Source organism: Ruditapes philippinarum, unplaced genomic scaffold, assembly GCF_026571515.1.
Source record: "Ruditapes philippinarum isolate M1 unplaced genomic scaffold, ASM2657151v2 ctg4683_1_1_1_1, whole genome shotgun sequence".
In the NCBI taxonomy this organism is placed as follows: domain Eukaryota; kingdom Metazoa; phylum Mollusca; class Bivalvia; order Venerida; family Veneridae; genus Ruditapes; species Ruditapes philippinarum.
This window is the reverse complement of record NW_026862687.1, coordinates 16,940-36,224: the sequence shown is the minus strand read 5'-3', so window position 1 is coordinate 36,224 and position 19,285 is coordinate 16,940. Positions and strand designations below refer to the sequence as shown.

Below are 19,285 nucleotides of genomic sequence, written 5' to 3'. Positions count from 1 at the left end.
AACACACACACACACACACACACACACACGCACGCACGCACACACACACACACACACACACACACACACACACACACACACACACACACACACACACATAGGTGATATGACACACTGGATAGTTTATCTGTTGGCTATAGTTGTTAATCTGAAACTTACCAAAATTAATGCAGTAATAAAACATTTGATTACATTATGGTTCAAGCTATTGGTGTAAGTTGCAATTGTCATGTTATGATTATTGTAAACGAATATATACTGTCTTGCCCTATATTAAGACCCTGTAACCCAACATTGTTTATGGTTTTATACCATAGATCTGATGGTCTTGGAACTTTACTTTTTTCTTCAAATTATGCCATCATGTCAAAATTGGCCCTGCCCCGGGGAACATTGATTTTCCATTTATGTATACAGTATGGTAAAAAATCTATTTTTTTTTTCTAAATCTACAGAAGCTAGAGCTTAGTTTCCATAGCAGCCAGTGAGTCACTTCATAGTAGCCATTTACTTAAAATCCTTAAACTCAATAGTTCATGGTTTTATATCATAAATAAAATGCTCAAATGAAGATTTTTCAATATTGTATCAACCTGATCAACCTGTAAAGTCAAACAGCAACATTATTTCTGTTTTTTTTTCATATTTTTATTCAAATGATATGCATAAATTTGTTAAAATGATTTTAATTTTCATTTAAACGTCAGTTGAAGGTAACCCCTCTAGAAGGCATGAAAAAAAGGTACCTGAGATGAAGTGCGTCGTTGGTTCTTTAATACCGAAAGTTAATTGGTGTGATAGGACATTTGACTGCTTAGACTTTACGGATGAATTGTCATGTCAGGGCAAATTTAAAGGTAAGCATTTCGTTTCCATAACATTTAACACGATATTGTTGTTCTTAAGTTAAGTTTCCATGGCGTATATGAGAATTGTGCAACTTATTTTTTTGACAAAAAAAAAACGAAAACTTTAACAAAGTCTTTTTAAACACCTTAATGAATGCAATGCTCAATATTAGATCCATAACACTTTTTTCTGAGACTGACAAGCGTGTTTTTGCGCTTCTTTAAAAAGCCAAAATATTAAAAGGTTACATTGGCATCCACACCTCCGACGATTTAAAGTTGATTCGACATCGCTTGTCTTGAAAAAAAGAAGTTTTATTTCAGATAAGTGGCTAGATTCGGTGTTCTGATGGAATGTCATGGCTTTTGTTCCTCGGGAGACACGCTTGGGAACATTTGTCTTTCTTTCTCAAAAAGGCTTTTTTTAACATTTGGTTGAAATTTTTCTGAGAGTTCACCTTTATTTATACATATATCGATATTTCGAATCTCGAATTACCGCGTCAATTACATCCGTCAATATAAAAGATAGCCTCACCAGAAGTGATAATTTTTATTTTAACTGTAAGCATTTCAAGTAATAGATAAAGTTTCCAGCATATTCCTTTGCGCTTTTTCACCAGGTTTGCAACGAAAACCGGGTTATAGTAATGCCGAAGTTTGCTTTCGTCAACTTTGGTTTCCGCTCAATACCGTAAAAGTTTTTTTTTCTGCGGACTTTATTTCTGCGGCACATTCTTTGGACTAAACGTGATTTAAATTCTGCGAATCGTCTTATCAAAGTCTAAGTCACATTACCACTGTCTATTATATTTGCATGTACACGTTCGCGTTTGTTTATCGACGTTGCGGCAAAACTGTAAAGTAATTACAAGCAATAATATTGTTTGCTTGCAAAGAAATATAATGCGCAACAATAAAAAAGTATACATCTTTGATCAGAGTGAAGTGACGTGTGAAAAATATATCCCGGTTGTATATTTAATTGAAAAAATTGATATAGGTTTACCGTAAATCAGATGACAATTAAAGTATATTACGAGTATTTAGCAGTATAAGGGTTGGAATGGCATTAAATATCTTTATTCTTAAATTAGCATCATTAACAATACGTACATCTTTAGAAACGCAGATTACATACTTACGTATCGCTAACCTTTATAATTTGTTAGTCGTTATTACTTAAGACGAAACAGGTCATAATGTAGGATACATATCGTTGCAGGTAAGAGAAATATTCTGCTTTTTTATTTCTGCTGTGCCGAAACTGACCGCAGAAAACGTAGAAATAAAGCCACCGCAGAAAAAAAATACTTATACGGTAACTTGAGTTTGCTTTGGCCTATTGACAGCAAACTCGGAGTGTAGGTATCTTATATCAAGAGACAGCTTTGGATTGCTATCCAGGTGTCTGTGATTAAGGTCAAGGCCACTATTATTAAAAAACGAAATTCAGTTTCCACTGCGTTAGCCTATTGAAACCATTTTAGTGTATGGGTAGCTTATATCATGTTGCAGCTTATGCATGCTATCCAGATGTCTGTGATTAAGGTTAAGGTCACTTTTGCTAAAAAATGTGTTTTGCACAGTATCTTTAGTTTGTTTAGGCCTGGTAGCTCATATCAAGAGGCAGCTTGGGAATGCAACCTAGATGTTTGTGATTAAGGTCAAGGTTAATGTTGCTAAAATAGAACTTCAGTTTCCGCTCAATATTTTGAGTTTGTTAGGCCTATTGACACCAAACATGGTGTATCCTGGGTAGCTTATATCAAAAGGAAGCTAGGGATTGCTACCACTGTTTCTCTGACCTAGGTTAATATCACTGTTTCTAAAAATAGAAAGGAAGTTTGCGCTTAGTAACTTTAGTTTGCTCGTGTCTATTGACACCAAACTTGGTGTATGGGTAGCTTATATCAAGAGGCAGCTTTGGACAGCCACCCATTTGTGTTTGATCAAAGTCAAGGTCACTGTAGCTCAAATTATAAACTAAGGTCTCGCTCAATATATGCAGTTTGCTTAGACCTATTGACACAAAACTTAGTATGTGGGTAGCTTGTATCAAGAAAGTCAAGGTCACTGTTGCTAAAATTATAGATTACGTTCTCGCTCAATATCTTCAGTTTGCTTCGACCTATTGACACACAACTTAGTATGTGGGTAGCATGTATCAACACACTACTTGGGTGGGCGTCAACTGTTGCTTAAAATAAATATTAGGTCTCCGCATAATAACTTGAGTTTGCTGAGACCTATTGACACCAAATGTGTAACTTATATAAAAGGCAACTTGGGCTTGCTACCAAGGTTTTTATGAAAAGGGTCAAGTTCGCTGTTCCTTAAAAAAAGGAAATATGTTTCCACATAATAACTTTAGTTAGCTGTGACCTATTTACACCAAATACCTAACTTGGCATGCCTGTTGCTTACGTGAAAATACAACCAGACATTGATAGTCAGGTATCTGTTATATCTTTATACTAAACTAGAGAAACCAATGTTCTGTGGTGGAGCAAAAACAGAATCATTTTTTCTTCACTGCCATATTTGATTCCTTATTCCTGTCACATCGATACTTCGTTGTTCAAAACCTGCTTTTCATCGCATTGCGGCGCTTCTTGTTAATTGCATAAGCCGATGTACTTGACAGTTCTTTCGTAATTTTGCTTTCAGATTTTTTAGATAATGTTATATTTAGTTCCCTTTAACACCCCAAATTTTGAAACCATTTGTTTTCAATAGGCTAGTTCACATTGGCGATAAATCTTCCATATAACGTCAGTTGTTACAGTAGTTGCCTGAAAATAGTTGACGAAGTCACACTGTGTTGTAACCTTATTTGGCAGCAAATAAATCTTATAGAGCCCAGAGAAATGCTTTTCTTTAAAACAACAACTAGCACAATAATTTGTATGAAGATATAAGAGCTAAAAAGTAGATTAATAAACATTTTCAAAACTCAAATATTAGCACGTTTAACACATTGACAAAATTGGATTAACACTAGATTTTCTATTTACAATATATTTACAATTTTAGCCATTTTCTAGTTATTATTTTATTGTTTGATATATAAAGCAAACGTGATAAACATTGTTTACCTTATTTTTTTAAAACATTCATTTTCTGAATAAACTGTATGTTAACAAAGAACTGTTCCAATCCATTTTGTATAAGAATAATATGATTATTTTTAAAAATTTAATGATTATAATGCAGCAGAAAAATAATGAATTAATTGGAATGTGTACATTGTCCATGGTTATTTACAATTTATTGAAACACTATCTCCTCCTTTACGAGTTGGATAATCATTCGTAGGTGACCCTTTTCAGAATTTGAGTAAATGGTGCATTGCCTGATACAGAAAACGAAATGAAAAGTTAGAGCTTAAATGTTTATTCTTTAATAAAAATCTTCTCCAAAACACAATTTATATAGCTTAGAAACTACTAGAAAACGTCGTCTTAACGACCTTCAAACTATTGCCCTAAGTTTGAAATTGGCGCGTTCTTTACTTATATCCTCTACAATCCCAGAGGCTAGATAAATATATATTGTGCATCAAACATAAACAATTTGAGCTCAACCAAATCTGTACATATTCAAGCTGAAGGTTACAATTGGTCAAAACACTAGGGTGTAATTGTTATAACTTAACATTTTTTTTTTTTTTTAAGTTTTTCTCAACCCTGAACCCGCAAAGATATTTTGCATGAAACATCGGATTGACTGCCACAACGGTTACTCAAAATATAGGATTTTTGTAAAATAGACCCCCACCCAGCGTCACGGGTTTTCCTGAAAAAATTAATACAATGTTTTACAAATATCGGCTCTGATCCCGCTAAAGGTAGAGCTTTGATATTTAGCACGAAACAATTTATGTAGACTTTTACCAAGTGTGCTCACTCCATAGCGGTTCTGTAACATTTGACCCTGCGTCAGGAGATTCATTTCTTTTCCATAAACATTGATTATAAAATGTAGTGAAAACATGATAATCTTCACTCTAAACCCAATGATAGTAGTTACAATTGTCATTTCAAATTCAGTACCAACAACTGCTTTTTTAACAACCAGTTTTCATACATAACATGTATTTAGAGCCGAAAAAGTCAGGTGACTGATAATTGGGTAATTATGAATCGGTAATTGATTTTCATGATTTTTTGTTTAAAGATCACAATCTGACGATTTTTGGCAAACCAATGATGCAATCTAATTTACCTAAACGACTAATTCGCGAGGCATATTTCACCTGTGAACATAGCAAAGAGTGGATATCTACATTAGCTAAATGTGATAAGGTCATAGATTGTATCGATGCTTCAGACGAAGTCAATTGTTCTCACGATAAAATTGGTATTTGGTCTTTTGAATTTACACTTTACCATTAAATTTCCCATTTACTTTCTGAATTTTTCAAAAGAATAGGTTAAGCACGGAGGAAGGTAGTCTAATACTGGTGTAACTCTCCAGGAACGATGGTTAGAAAACTACCCGCCTATATGACTGAAATACTGTTGAGAAAAGATGTAAAATGAAACAAACAAACAAAGGAATAGTTTTTTTATACGATGTTACTTTTACGTACAGGCTTGAAATGAAAAATATGTTTCAAAACAGATAATTCTATCTCTTTTACAGAGTTAATGATTTAATTTCTTTCGACATAAAATTAATTTATAAATATAAGTGTTCGAATTTGTTTGACTTTAGGAGCTTTCCACTTTCCAGTATATAAGCAGTGACTTGATGTTTATTTCTTTATTTACACAACCTCTGTTTGTTAAGGAATATAAAATTATTATGAAGTTAAACATGTCCGATTATCAAGCAAAATGCACTGCTATCAGGGGATGACATGTTTATGTGTACATTTATCTATTTGCATATGAATTGTGTTCTACTTTTTCTATATTATCAATTAATACTATATATTTATTAGGATGTGATGACAACGAATTCTCTTGTGATGGTGGACATTGTATTCAATTTAGTCACGTGTGCGATTTTATATCCGACTGTGTGGACGGTACAGATGAAAAATGTGGTAAATAGTAAAATTAGAATTCAGAAAATTATATTTTAATATATTTCTTTGACTTGGCGTCCGATCTTAAAGACGTTCGTTTTACTTTTTTTTTTTAATTCTAGCAAGCCTATAACAAATGTCTAGAGACACGGAAAGTGGGTTTATATATGTATGGATACAATGTTTATTGTTGTATAATGTAATTGATATTATTGTTTTAAATACAAATGCTATATGCTGAACATCATGATGACATACGTTATAAAATATAAACAAAGTGCCGATAAGTGCTTTCAATAATAATGATAGTTGGGATACGTCATAAAACTTACATTTTCTCGACGGATACGTCAACAATGATAATTTTATGAAACAAATTGTGAAAGCATAAACTCTTCAAGAAAAACGTTGTGAAATATTATTTCATGTAAAGATTAAAAACCAAAATGTATTTGTGTAACTAACTTACGAATACATGTCAAGTTCAGAATTCAAAACTTTATTTGACTCTTGCATGTTCTACATTTACTGTATATTGATCGTTTTATAAACATTTGTAGAATACCAAAAGTGTGATAAAAATGAATTTTCTTGTGATAATAAACAGTGCATTCCATCAGAAAAACTCTGTAATGCTGTGCCTGACTGTTTGGATAATAGCGATGAAGATAACTGTGGTTGGTATAAGTTATTATATAACTATAATAATAAATTAAAAGATATAGTATAATCATCTTTGAATAAACTATTTTCTATTGCAGATATTGTTTCATTTAAATACATGTATATAATTATAAGTTCCGGAATACGATTATTACAATAATGTGGCTATTTTGTAAAAATCAAGGTTCATAAACACATGTTATCTTACCATTTAAGAGTCTTGCAGAAATTCATTTCTTTGTTCTGGTGATTACAAATGCATTCCTCTTCGTCTGATATGTGATCGATACCCTGACTGTACGAACAGGAGAGATGAATTTTATTGCCACAGTTTGAAAATTCCAACATCTTCTGATTTTAGCCATGAATATATTTCTCTGACAGGACGGAAAGGTGAGCAAATTTCTTATGTCAAGTAATTGCATTCTCAAGAATTTGAGTTATTTTGAGAAACTGTTTAAAGCAAAGATGACAATAGAATGAGTGAACTTTACGAGCTACGAATGTCCTTTCAAATGCAATTTTGATAACTTAACTTCCTTTCTGTCCCGTTTCTAAATTGTTTTTATTCGGTTGCGAAGCAATCGATTCTTAAATTAATTCTAATAACTTAAGACGCATGATTTACTGAAGAATACACAATTTATTTTGTACTTTTTTGTCCTAAATAAAAACAAAAGTAAATGAACACATTCATGTACATAAGCTTAACACTGCGTGACCCATTTTAATTTATTGCTTTATTCTAAAATATCTTTATTTATAATTTCTTTGAATGGACAAACAATGTGTTCTTATCTCTGTTTACAAAAAAGGGACTAAATAATTGTAATTGGGTAGTTTACCGGGACAAAATATCATTCAATCAGGTTAAAATTAGATTGTGCCACCATCTGAAAGGGCACTGTTTTGCATCAACTTCAGATAAGAGCATCGATGTAAGTGTTCTTGCACTGCATTGTCATGAAATGTCGTTAGTGAAATAAATTATCTATTTTAGAAACTAGAAAATGTTCGTTTTGGAAAATATCATATCTTAATTTAGAGTTTCTTTAATAGGAACTTTTATATGTTGTTGGTAAGGCATGAAAGTCGATTAACATATTACAAATCTGACGAAAATAAAAGCACAGGTGTTCCCTCGTTATACTTGGCCAATAGATAAACCATTTATATTTATGGATTAATAAATAATTGTTGCCGCATTATTAAATGATAATAAAACAAACTACTTTGCCTGTTTCCCTGCATACAGCATTAAACCACATTTTAACCACCACTACTCGTAAAACTTAGGAAATAATACATGCAAACTTTTTGACTTTTAAAAGTATGTTTCTTCTTTTTTGAAATGAAAAAAGAAAATAACTCAAAATGAGACCTTTTGTTTAAGATTCCTGGCACAATTTTCGGTAATTTTCTTTTCGGCCATGACTTAAGTCGTCCCATTGCAGTATCAAACGAGTATTAGTGCAGTCGTTATGAAATTGTCTTGACGTTGCGTTTCCCTTTCAACGCGGGAAATCGTCAAAGAAACATTTTATTCGGCCCTTATCAAGGTGTGAATTACACAGATATGTTGTTGTGTTTCACCGTTCCTTTTCCGCAATCACTTTATTGCGTTAACCTTACTAGCTCTTTGTCAGTTGTAGCGCTAAATTGTGTTCTTTCTAAACATATCAGTTCATTTTTTTTCATTTCAGTCTAATTAAAAGATAGTATGATTGTTGTCATAAATAAATGAGCAGTTTCATATTTCAAACATTTCTTGTTTAGTCTATTTCATTCCAATGATTTTGTTGTGTTCGCATATGGGACTATAAAGTAATATTAGAGAATAACCTTTTGATCAATATTATTTCTACTCACACACTAAAAATATCAATAAATATAAACATTTCATCGTTCGTATTTATACCCCTATCTCAGAAGTACATATAATGTATTTTAATTGACTAGGGGTCACATTCATTGTAAATATCCTTAATTTTGTCCTGATGAAAGATATGTTCCAGCAGGCAAAACATATCACACAAAGATCCTCATGAATAATTTAACAATAATTATTTCTTTATGAAGGTATCTACCATTTACTGTTATGCTCTCTTCTTCGATTATATAGTTTACAAAGCATTTTAAAGCAACAGTGATAAAAGCATTGTATTGATATTTTTATTTCTTATAAAGATTTCTTTTCATCTCACATACACTAACGCTACAGATTTTATCCATATCAATTGATAAATATTTTGACAAAACGGCACCAATCCGTAAGTAGCGTAATTACGTCATCCTAAATATACAACTCATTCGTAAACGCGCTACAAAAACGCCATGTCAAACATACAAGAATGATAAATTGGGCACTGATGTAAACACAATACAATCCAGTTAAAGATATAATTTGTGTTGCTGAAACCTTGATAAAGTAATTTTTTTCTTATTATTTATTTTGTTTAATAACTTCTATATCTCAGCAACAGTAGGGTGCGAAGTCTAACATCGTTATACAAAAATCGGCACGGGAAATATTTTCCGCTTAAAAAAATTGCATTAGTGATCTTCCTTGTTTAATCTTGTTTGAAACCAACAATATCGGTCTTAGTGGTGTTTATCGGCTATTTAACACCGATCTTGTCGGTTCGATGCAAAAAGTTAACCATTCAGGCCAACTTATTATATTGAAAACATCATTATAATGATTTGTAAGTAATGGTATTTAAGTGCTCAATGTGAGTAATTACAATTTGTACGACGTCCATCGTCTGTTAATGTATCCGTGCGTCCGCTGTCAACTTCTTTACAAACGACATCTTCTCAGAAACCAATGGACCAAATCTATAAAAAAACAAGATATGTCGAACGACACATATGCCCCCTTTCTAGCCCTTGACTTACATTATTGGTAATTTTGTTAGGGATACTTGCCATAAATGTGTTCAAGGAAGTGTTCAATTATGGAAAAAAATAATGAAGACTTTGTGATAAATAGTTTTCAAGATAATAAGACATTTAAAGCCCCCGTGACCTAGACTTTTGAAGTGTGATCCAAATTCAATAGGGGTCATCTTATAGTTATGACCAATCAATATTAGAAATATGAAGACTTTGTGATAAATAGCTTTCAAGATAATGAGCGGAAACCATACTTACATTCAAGGCCCCTGTGACCTTGACCTTTGACATAGTGACCCTAAAATCAGTACGGTCATCTACTATTTGTGACCAATCACCATGTGAAATATGGCGACATTATGATAAATACTTTTCAAGATAATCAGCGGAAACCATTTTGACATTTAAGGCCCCTGTGACTTTGACTTTTGACTTAATTACCCTAAAATCAAAAGAGTCAGCTACTAGTTATGACCAATCACCATGTGAAAAATGATGACTCTTAGATTAATACTTTTTAAGATAATCAGTGGAAACCATTTTAAGATTCAATGCCCCTGCGACCTTGGCCTTTGACCTAGTGACTCCAAAATTAATAGATGTCATTTACTAGTTATGACTTATTACTGTGTGAAATATGACGACTTTGTGATGAATACTTTTCAAGATAATCAGCGGAAACCACGTGGTCTACTGACGGACAGACCGAGAGACCGACATTAGCAAAACAATATTCCCCTTCTTCCTCGAAGGGGGCAAACAAATTGCTGGAATGTTTCTAACATAAATCTCTACTTATATTGTTCGAATGGGTTTTGCTCGACAGAAGGTTTAAAATAAATTTGTGAATAAATTCTTTAAGAATCTTTTCCCTGAGAGTGGAAGGCCTAGAGCTTAGATAGATCGTATGAAGCATAATGTAATGAAATTCTACAAAAAGTTATTAATTATAGCTCTGGAATTAAAATTTGTCCGGCCCAAGGTGTCATTGATTTTCATTATATGTATAAAATAAAAACTTTAAAATCATCTTATCTGAATTGACAAAGAGACGAGAGGTTCAGAAATTTGCATGACACATTGTGTTGTGGACCACTCCCAAGATTGTTCAAATTATAGCCCTGGGGTCAAAATTGGCCTATTCCCGAGGGTAATTGATAGTCATTATGTACATAATATAGTTAAACCTTGAAAAATCCCCTTCTCTGAAAGTGCTAAGCATAGACATTAAAACTCTACAGAAATTGTTGAAATTTTAGTCCTGTGCGCAAAATTGTCTTATCTCCAGGCGGTCAATGGTTTTTCTTTAACACATATTGTAAAAGAAACCTTCGTTGATTGGCAATGGCTAGAAATTAGATATTTTTCGTGAAACGTTGTGTTATTGACCGCTATCGGATTGTTAAAATTATAGTCCTTGAGTAAAGTTGGCCCGTCAAGCTGGTCAATGATTATTATTATGAACATATAGTGAAAGCTTTACAAGTCTTATTTTCTAAAAGTACTAGGCGTCGTTTTGCTGTGTTATTTCCCTTCTTTGAGAAAATCCACTTTAACCATGACCTTTGTTTGGCCATCAAGTCGTCGGATGTCTTTCAAGAATTTACTAGAATGCACTATAAACACCAGTGATGTCGCTCTGTATTGTCTTCAGAAAACATATAGTCTTTATTTGGTGTTTCTTGTCGCTATTGATAAAGATTATTCATCAGTTGGTTTTTGAAGGAATCTGCATAGGCACTTGCTCTAGCAGCATATCATGGTAATAATTAAGGATGAAATATGCTGTAAAATTTCATGTCAGCAAATAATTTGCGTTGAAAATGGACCTATTTTCAGTTTTATCTCCTTTGGTATGACAAATATTAACAAAATCTTGTCCAACACCAGTATATATATGTTTGTTGAAATACTTTCAATTTTTTCTACTATCGAATATCTTGAATACTTTACGAGCGGATCGCAAATGTCAGCCGAGGTATCGAAAGCTATTCACTCATAATCCAATTTCAGCGCGGTCATGGTTTATTTAAAATTAACTGACATGTTAAACACTCTGAATCTGTTACGAGGGTAATATACCGGCATGTATAATGTATTGTTTACATGCATGTCTTATGTTTTTGTTTTGTTAAAATACCCCCATTCGTTTTACATTACTACTTTTTTCTTTTTTAAATTTTCTCGTCCTATTTTTTTCCCCAAAATATTTTCAATTAAAAATGCTATACATGATTGTTTTATAGTAGCAAATGAAGTTTAATTGTTTTTTGGGTATTACGATTTTTATAAACCCTTTTATTTAAATCAACTTTAAAAAATATACACATATTATTTTTTATTTTTAAAATTTGGGTATTTTAAATTTTGCAAAAATTTATTGGAATCTTCTAACACAATTTGTCTTATTTTAAAAAGGAATGTATTAATGATGTATGGAAATCTGCATTCGTTACTACAAGTAAAACTGGATCTTTCTTTCATAAACATCTGCCAGATTTTAAATGACACCATAATTTCTTTGTTTGAAGTCGAAACAGGTTGTTAAAAAATACCGTGTAGTAATAACCAATATTTTCAATTATCAATTTGAGCATAGTACATCTTCAGGAAATGCGATATTAATTTTTTGATATATACCAACATGAATAGAAATCAAGCCGAATGATTAAGAAAGACTTATACGACTTAATTTCGATTTAACTTTAACTTTAAGAAAACTTTCAAACTATCATCACTTAAAAATGTTCAAAAATATTGAGAAAAGAAATACGGCATGAAACATCATATTCAGGATATAGAAAAAAATATTGGCAACACAATATAAAATAAATTTGAAAATATTCACAAAAACATTATCTTTATTAATCATTATTGCAAATCATACGTATGTTAATCGCTATTTGTACTGGTTTGTTAATAAAAAAGGTTGAATTGTTAAGAATTATATGATCCGTTCTTGTGGAGGAAGAGCTCAGGGGCCCTTTATTACATTTATTAAGACACGAACGAACACCTGAGTAGAGCCACCGACGTTCCGTAAGCTAGCTAGAAAGCATATCTTATGAAAGAGTCCAAAGTTCCTGTCGGGATTATTCGAACCCTTAGCGGTGAGGGGCAAGATGTGTTGTTGCAAAACTAAAATTTGGAGAAGCAGGAATCGTCATATTACTCTTACTTATATTTTGTTTCATAGTCAAATTACATTAAAACCCTTCATTTAAATACGAAAACGTTGAACATACAATGTAATATCAAATCAAGGTTAATAAACTTAATATATTTAACAATAAAAATTCCTGCACAAACTATTTTTCTACTGGTGATAACCAATATATTCGTCTTAATTCATCCAATAATTAACTTGTCATTATGTTAAAAATAAGATAAATATCTTTCTCTGAAAGCTTTTGAAGGTGTGAAAAAATCCTCTATCGAGTTATTGCATAGTTACTCAAAACCAGCCTTTTGGTTTTTCTCCTTTAAAAAAGGTATTCAGACATGAGGGAATTGAACGCGCTCATATTTTCTTTTCACTTTTTTATCTGACTTTTTGTCTTGTTTTGTGTGCATAAATGTCATTTTTTTAATGTATTCAATCTATGTCTTATAGATGTATGTTATGGACAAAAATAACGTTCTTATTAAATGCATAATTGAGAAGAATATCCCTGTAAAGAGCATTTCACAATGACTCTTAACCTTATAACACAATCACTGGCCCATGTTGGTAGCCAATTACAGTGTTTTAAACTATTGAGTCTGTCCAAGACTCAAAGTCCTACTGAAGCTCTACGGTTGAGTCATGTGGTTCATTAAACATTTTCTCTCCTAAAAATGTACTCTACTATATCGTTACATTTTACCAATCAGTAGTTCATTAAGAATTAAAAAAAACTTATCAAAGTCGAAATATATAATTAAAAAGAAAAAAAGAAATACTGAAAATCAGTAAAGTTGAAAACTATATTAAGTTATTTGGTTTTATCACTAATGATTCTAAAGATGACAAAGCAAATTTAATTGTCATTCACACTAATGTTTCTGTTTTTTTTTTTTTTTTTTTTTTTTTTGTTCCTTTTTTTCTTCTAAAGCATCCCGGCTTTTAATGCAGCAATCCACATTTTAAGATTTTATTCTTCTCTTTCAATTGTTGTTACTGTACCGACAAAGACATGGTTTATTGCAATATTTTGATTACACCATTTTTTCAAACAAAGAGAGATAAATAAAGCCAAATATTTGTTTTAGAATCCTTTTCGTATGCATTGTATGCCTTTTTAATTGTAATTGCCAATTGTATGGATTGTTCTTCTTTCTAATATTTTTCAAATTGGATTTTTTTTGTTATGAAGCAATCGATTCTTAAATGACTTTTAATTAAACACATAATTTACTTAAGAATTACTCAATTTATTTTGTAAATTTTAGTCCTGAATAAAAAGAAACATGAACAGACATCAGCTTAACACTGCGGGACCCATTTTGAATATTGTTATGTTGCAAAATATTCTTTTTTTACTTTTTTGTTTAAATGGATATTCAACGTTTATTTAACTTTGTATACAAATAATGGACTAAACAACTTTCTGTTAACCAGGACAAAAACAAACATGGAACCAGACTATAATAAACTCGTGTCTCCATCTTAAGGGGCACTTTTTTGCACTGAACAAAGGGCATCGGTTCAATGTGCTGTTACACTGCATTGTCATAAAATTCTTCCCTTTTATTAACCTTTAGAATCTAGACAAAAATGTTTGTTTTTAACATTTTCTTTTTTTCTTATAACTTCTTAATAAGCCGCTGCAATATTTTAATCGGGATTATAAGAATGACCTCCGCCTTAACAAAAAAAAATAAGTTGGTACAAGTGATCATTATTATCAGAAGATGTGTAGAGCGCAAAAATAGGTTGATACCCTAAAGGTCAAGGTCACATTTAAAGTTAAAATATTAAAATGTTGACAATTCGTGTCCGCTCCATAACTTTTAAACTGCTGAAGAAATGAAATAATAAGGCACAAGTAAACACCATTGTGTGACGATTAGAAAAGCGCAATAATCTAGTTGCTACCCCTAAGGTCAAAGTCACACATTAAGGTCAAGTTTTAAAAGTCTGTATTCCGTGACTGCTAACAACTTTTAAACCACTGAAAAGAATATATACAATATGCCTTGAAACAATAATGAGACAATATGCAGAACGTGCTAATGCATTGATATCTCCAAGATTAAGGTCACTTTTTAAGGTCAAGTGCTAAAAAGTCAACATTTCGTGTCCGCTTCATTACATTTAAATCGCTGATTAATTTTGAAATAGCTCGGAAGTAAGAACCATTATGAGACGACGAAAATAAATATTGAAATACCTTGGCACAAGTGAGAACCATTATGAGACAATGAGCAGGGTGCAATACATTGACTGCTACACCCAAGGTCAAAGACACTCTTTAAGGTTAAGTGTTTAAACGTCTTCTTTTCTTTTTCGCTCCATAAATTTTAGACCTCTGAAAAAAAAATGAAATAACCAAGCACAAGTGAGAACAATTATGGAATTATGTGCTGAATGCAATTGTAAGATTACTTTCCCTAAGGTGAAGATCACACTTAAACGTTAAGTGTTAAAAAGTCTATATTTCCTTCTGCATGATATCATTTAAACGGCTGCTATGTTTTAAAGCTTACTTGGCAGAAAAAAATCCCCATTATGACATCATGTCACTACCCTCAAGGCCAAGGTCACACATAAAGGTCCAGTGTTAAAACATATATTTTTCATGTCGTCCTCTATAACTTATTGACAATTCAAATGTATTTAAAATTTATTCCCTTCTGCAAAGCGAGCAAGGAATTACAGGAATGGCCTCTGTCGTCAGTCTCTCTGTCCGCCGTTCCATCAGTCTAAAACACTTGTGTGTCCGCTGCATAACATTTGAGCCGCTGTTTTTTTTTTTTTTTTTCAAATGACATGGCACCATTATGCAACATTGAACAGAGTGCAATAATTGGGTTGCTACTCTAATGGTCAAGGTCGCACTAAAAGTTCAAATGTTCAAAAGTCTACATTTCGTACCACTGAAATATTTTTGAAATAACTTGGAGATCACCAGTTTGAGACGATGTGCAGAGCACAATAATTCTGATCACCATTACATCACGATGTTAATAACCCGACATCCATGTTGCTACCCCAAAAGGTCAAGGTTAAATTTTCTCAATAACTTTCTGACTCTATGGAAGATTTTAAATAACTAAGCGCAAATACTTACTTTCACGAGACTATGACATTTCATCAAGGCCATGGTTTGTTAAAGATTCATGTCCGCTGCGGAAGGGGGTTTTTCTGTTACTCAGTCTGCCTTGTGTAGATAAGGTATTAAAGGCATCAAAATCATTTCAAAATTTTAAAAAAATAAAAAGCACACGTTTGACCCCGCTTTACTTCATCAATAGATAAATCATGTATATTAATGGATATAGTAAAAATTTAAACATTTTTTCTATTAAAATGATAATAAAGCAAACAACTTTGCATAAAAAACAGTTGCCCAGCACAGCACGTAGGGACTTTTCATAAACTGCATAGAAAATTCAACACGTGATATTTTGTTTGGGATTCTATAAGTTTGCTTTTTTATTTGTAATTGAAAAGTAAAATAAGACAAAATAAGACCCTTTTGTGTCAGATGTTTGGAACAATGTATGGTTAACTTTCCATACGGCATTGACTTTAGCTGTCCTGTTACGGTAATAAACAATTACTAGTGTAGTCGTTATGGAATTTCCTTATCGTTACGTTTCCCCTTTAATTTAGGTAAGCGGCAGTTTGTCAAAGGAACATATCATTCAGCCCTGCTCAAATCAGAATTATTCAGTTGTGGTGTTCACAAAGGGGAATATAAAGAAACTTAAGTGAATAACGTTCTGATCAAGATTATTTCAAATCACACGAAGACAACTGTCAACAAACAAATAAAAACATTAAAATTTTAATTTAAAGCCCTTTTCTGAATTAATAATATTGAATAATTGACCAGCTTGAGGATTACCATTCGTTGAAAATATCCTAAACTTGATCCTTATGAAAGTTATGTTCTTGCAGGCAAAACATACCACACAAAGATCCTGATGATTATTTAAACCATTTAAATTTCTGTAAGGGTCTTTTCAATTGCCTGTTTAGTGATGAGTCATAAGTTAAAAAAGAAAACTTTCGATAGGAGATCATTATAAGTTCAAAGGCATAGAATATCCAGCCGCAAGGCTCCGTTTTGCCACACAAAAAATTGTCAAATTTGACCAAAACGTTAACGCGTATTTCAAAAATGAACAATATCATTAATTGTAAGACATGTATAAACACATATGTTTAAATGAAATATGTTTTGATCTTCTATCATTGATGTTTCTGTGTAATTATAAATGCAACGTTTCCGACATTTGGCAAGAGTTCTTTCCCATGGCAGGAGTTTTACTTACTTTTCTAATTTTATTTGAAAATACTGCTGCAGTTGCTGCTGTTACTGATGATTGTGATTATGACGATGATGCGATGATTGTGATAATGATAAAAATCTAAATGGTTATGATTTCGATTTAAATATATTGATTTAGATTATGATGATTAGCATGATTTTGATTTGATTATGAAGATGATGATGAGGATAATTATAATGATGATGATGATGAAAATAATGCAGATAAAAATTGTGATGCTGATGATTATGAAGATGATGAAGTTTGTCTTTGTTTTTAAACAAAATAGCGAAGAATCACTTTAGAAAGTCCAACAAAATTCAAAAAGTAGCAGGCTGTTCATGGACGGTAATGCAAAGTGGAGGTAAACGTCCACGTCCCCAAATTGCGACTAAAGTATAATTCAAAATTTGACATGGACTGGTAAAATCTTGAATTTTTAAACATAAAACAGAGAGAAACAGAGCATTTGAAGAAAGTCCAATACGGCAGAATTAGAAATTTCGCAAGCTCGGTTTTAGCCTGTTCATACACAAATTTTTTAAAACAAAACAATCTCGACAATATCCAATTTATCAGGTCAAATGCATACTTGTCATGTATTTTGTCAGTAAATAAAAAGAAATAAATCACGAAGCATCTTTACTTTGAAATCAGTTTAAAACGTATCAATTCAATATAGTTTTCTATTATAAAGTGTGTAAAATACGGTATTTAATTATCCGAAATCTCCGAGGCAAAAATAAACCAACGGCTATTATAATAATGGGTCAAAGATACAGTAAGATATTTTTGTTGGTCGTTTTAAATCATATCATTTTGTAAAAAAACAATTTTAAGCAATTATTTATATCTAAATCTTGAAACAACGTGATCCCTCGGAAGCAATAATAACAACATAATTACATGAATATTGCACACTCGATTTAATTGAGTCTGTACATAAGGGATACTGAATAAGTGTTAACATCCCTTACGCATCCTAGCACCGGCTTGAGTGGTACTCAATTCTCAACACTCAATAGTGCTGGCATCAATGGTCCAGAAGGACAAGAACAATATATCAACACTAAATTGAAGTACGGGGCAACTTATTACAGCTGCCAAACGGCACTTGATACTTGTTGTTGTGAAGCATAAAAATCTGGAAACAAAGTGGCAGACTCGGTTTGATTGAGTATGTTCATGAGGGATAATGAACAAGTGCAACACTCCTCACCCGTCCTATTACCGGCTTGAGTGCTACTCAATTCTAAACACTTAATTGTGCTGGCATCAATGATCCCGAAGGGCATTAAAATATTACAAACTGAAGTTAAATATGGGCCACCTTTTTATAGCTGACCCTCCTAGCACCGGCTTGAGCGGTACTCAATTTTCAACACTTAAAATCAAAGTTCTTTCAACTCTATAATATTTTATTAAATGATTGTTAACAGTCTTTTTTCTATCATATTTCAAAGAATTACTGAACTAACCAACAACTTCTAGTTTCCTTACACCTTAGATACGTTACTGGCAAACATTTACCTAACTTCATAGCCAATAGAAAATAAAGCAGGTCATGATTATGATCTTCAAGACAATACGAGTCCGATCTGATTTATCCATGACCAAAATATCTAGAGTTCTTTTTTGACATATGTGATATATCTACTTATAAACTTAATGTAACACAAAAGTTCTAAATCAACCTCAAAACATTTCGATATAGAATAGGAAAACTGTTTAATAGCACCATTCAGTATGCTTTGAAACTTAGTAACCACCTTTTTCACTTGCCTTTGAACTATAATTGTAGTATCGGACTTCATTTATTCCTTTCTTTTAATGGAAGAAATATTTTTCCTAGCCTGTAGAGAGTATTTGTATTATATATTTGTAATCGAATAAGATTTCAAAAAGAAAAAAAAATCATGAGTTGAATTAAGCAGATCGTATGCACAATATTTGTATCTAAATGAACTTTAACAGCTGATTGTATTTAACTTTTAACGTTTTTTAGGTCATTTAGATATAGAAAGACAGAACATGTGTTATACATAGGAGTTCGGCGTATCATAAATGACAGGATTATTATATATTTGTAGCCGAAAAAGATTCAAAATAAAAAAATCATGAGTTGAAGTAAGCAGGTGGTATGCATTTTTGTAAGGAAACAAAGTTATCCCTCAGAAGCATAAATCACAACAAAATTACATGAAAATTGCAGACTAGGTTTGATTATGTTGATGAGGGATAATGAAAACGTGCAACATCCCTAACCCGTCCTAGCACCGGCTTGATAGGTACTCAATTCTCAACACTTAATAGAGCTGACATCAATGATCCCGAAGGGCAAGAAATTATTACAAACTGAAGTTAA

The 19,285-nt window shown here is 32.1% G+C and overlaps 1 protein-coding gene across 1 annotated transcript; it reads left to right on the top strand.

Moving 5' to 3' along the window:
- Window positions 1–134: 134 nt before the first annotated feature.
- On the top strand, window positions 135–10,164 carry LOC132719889 (low-density lipoprotein receptor-related protein 2-like). The gene is made up of 5 exons (XM_060703843.1): window positions 135–857; window positions 5,028–5,210; window positions 5,797–5,901; window positions 6,444–6,560; window positions 10,109–10,164. The coding sequence occupies exons 1-5, from the start codon at window positions 752–754 to the stop codon at window positions 10,162–10,164; spliced, it is 567 nt and encodes a 188-aa protein (XP_060559826.1). The 5' UTR covers window positions 135–751.
- The last annotated feature ends 9,121 nt before the right edge of the window (window positions 10,165–19,285 follow it).

Bases quoted from the DNA above. Each gene is read 5' to 3' on its own strand.
- LOC132719889 (XM_060703843.1), top strand. From the start codon at position 752: ATGAAGTGCGTCGTTGGTTCTTTAATACCGAAAGTTAATTGGTGTGAT. The intron at 5,902-6,443 runs GTAAATAGTAAA...AAACATTTGTAG, and splicing joins CGGTACAGATGAAAAATGTG to AATACCAAAAGTGTGATAAA. The intron at 6,561-10,108 runs GTTGGTATAAGT...ATACTTTTCAAG, and splicing joins TAGCGATGAAGATAACTGTG to ATAATCAGCGGAAACCACGT.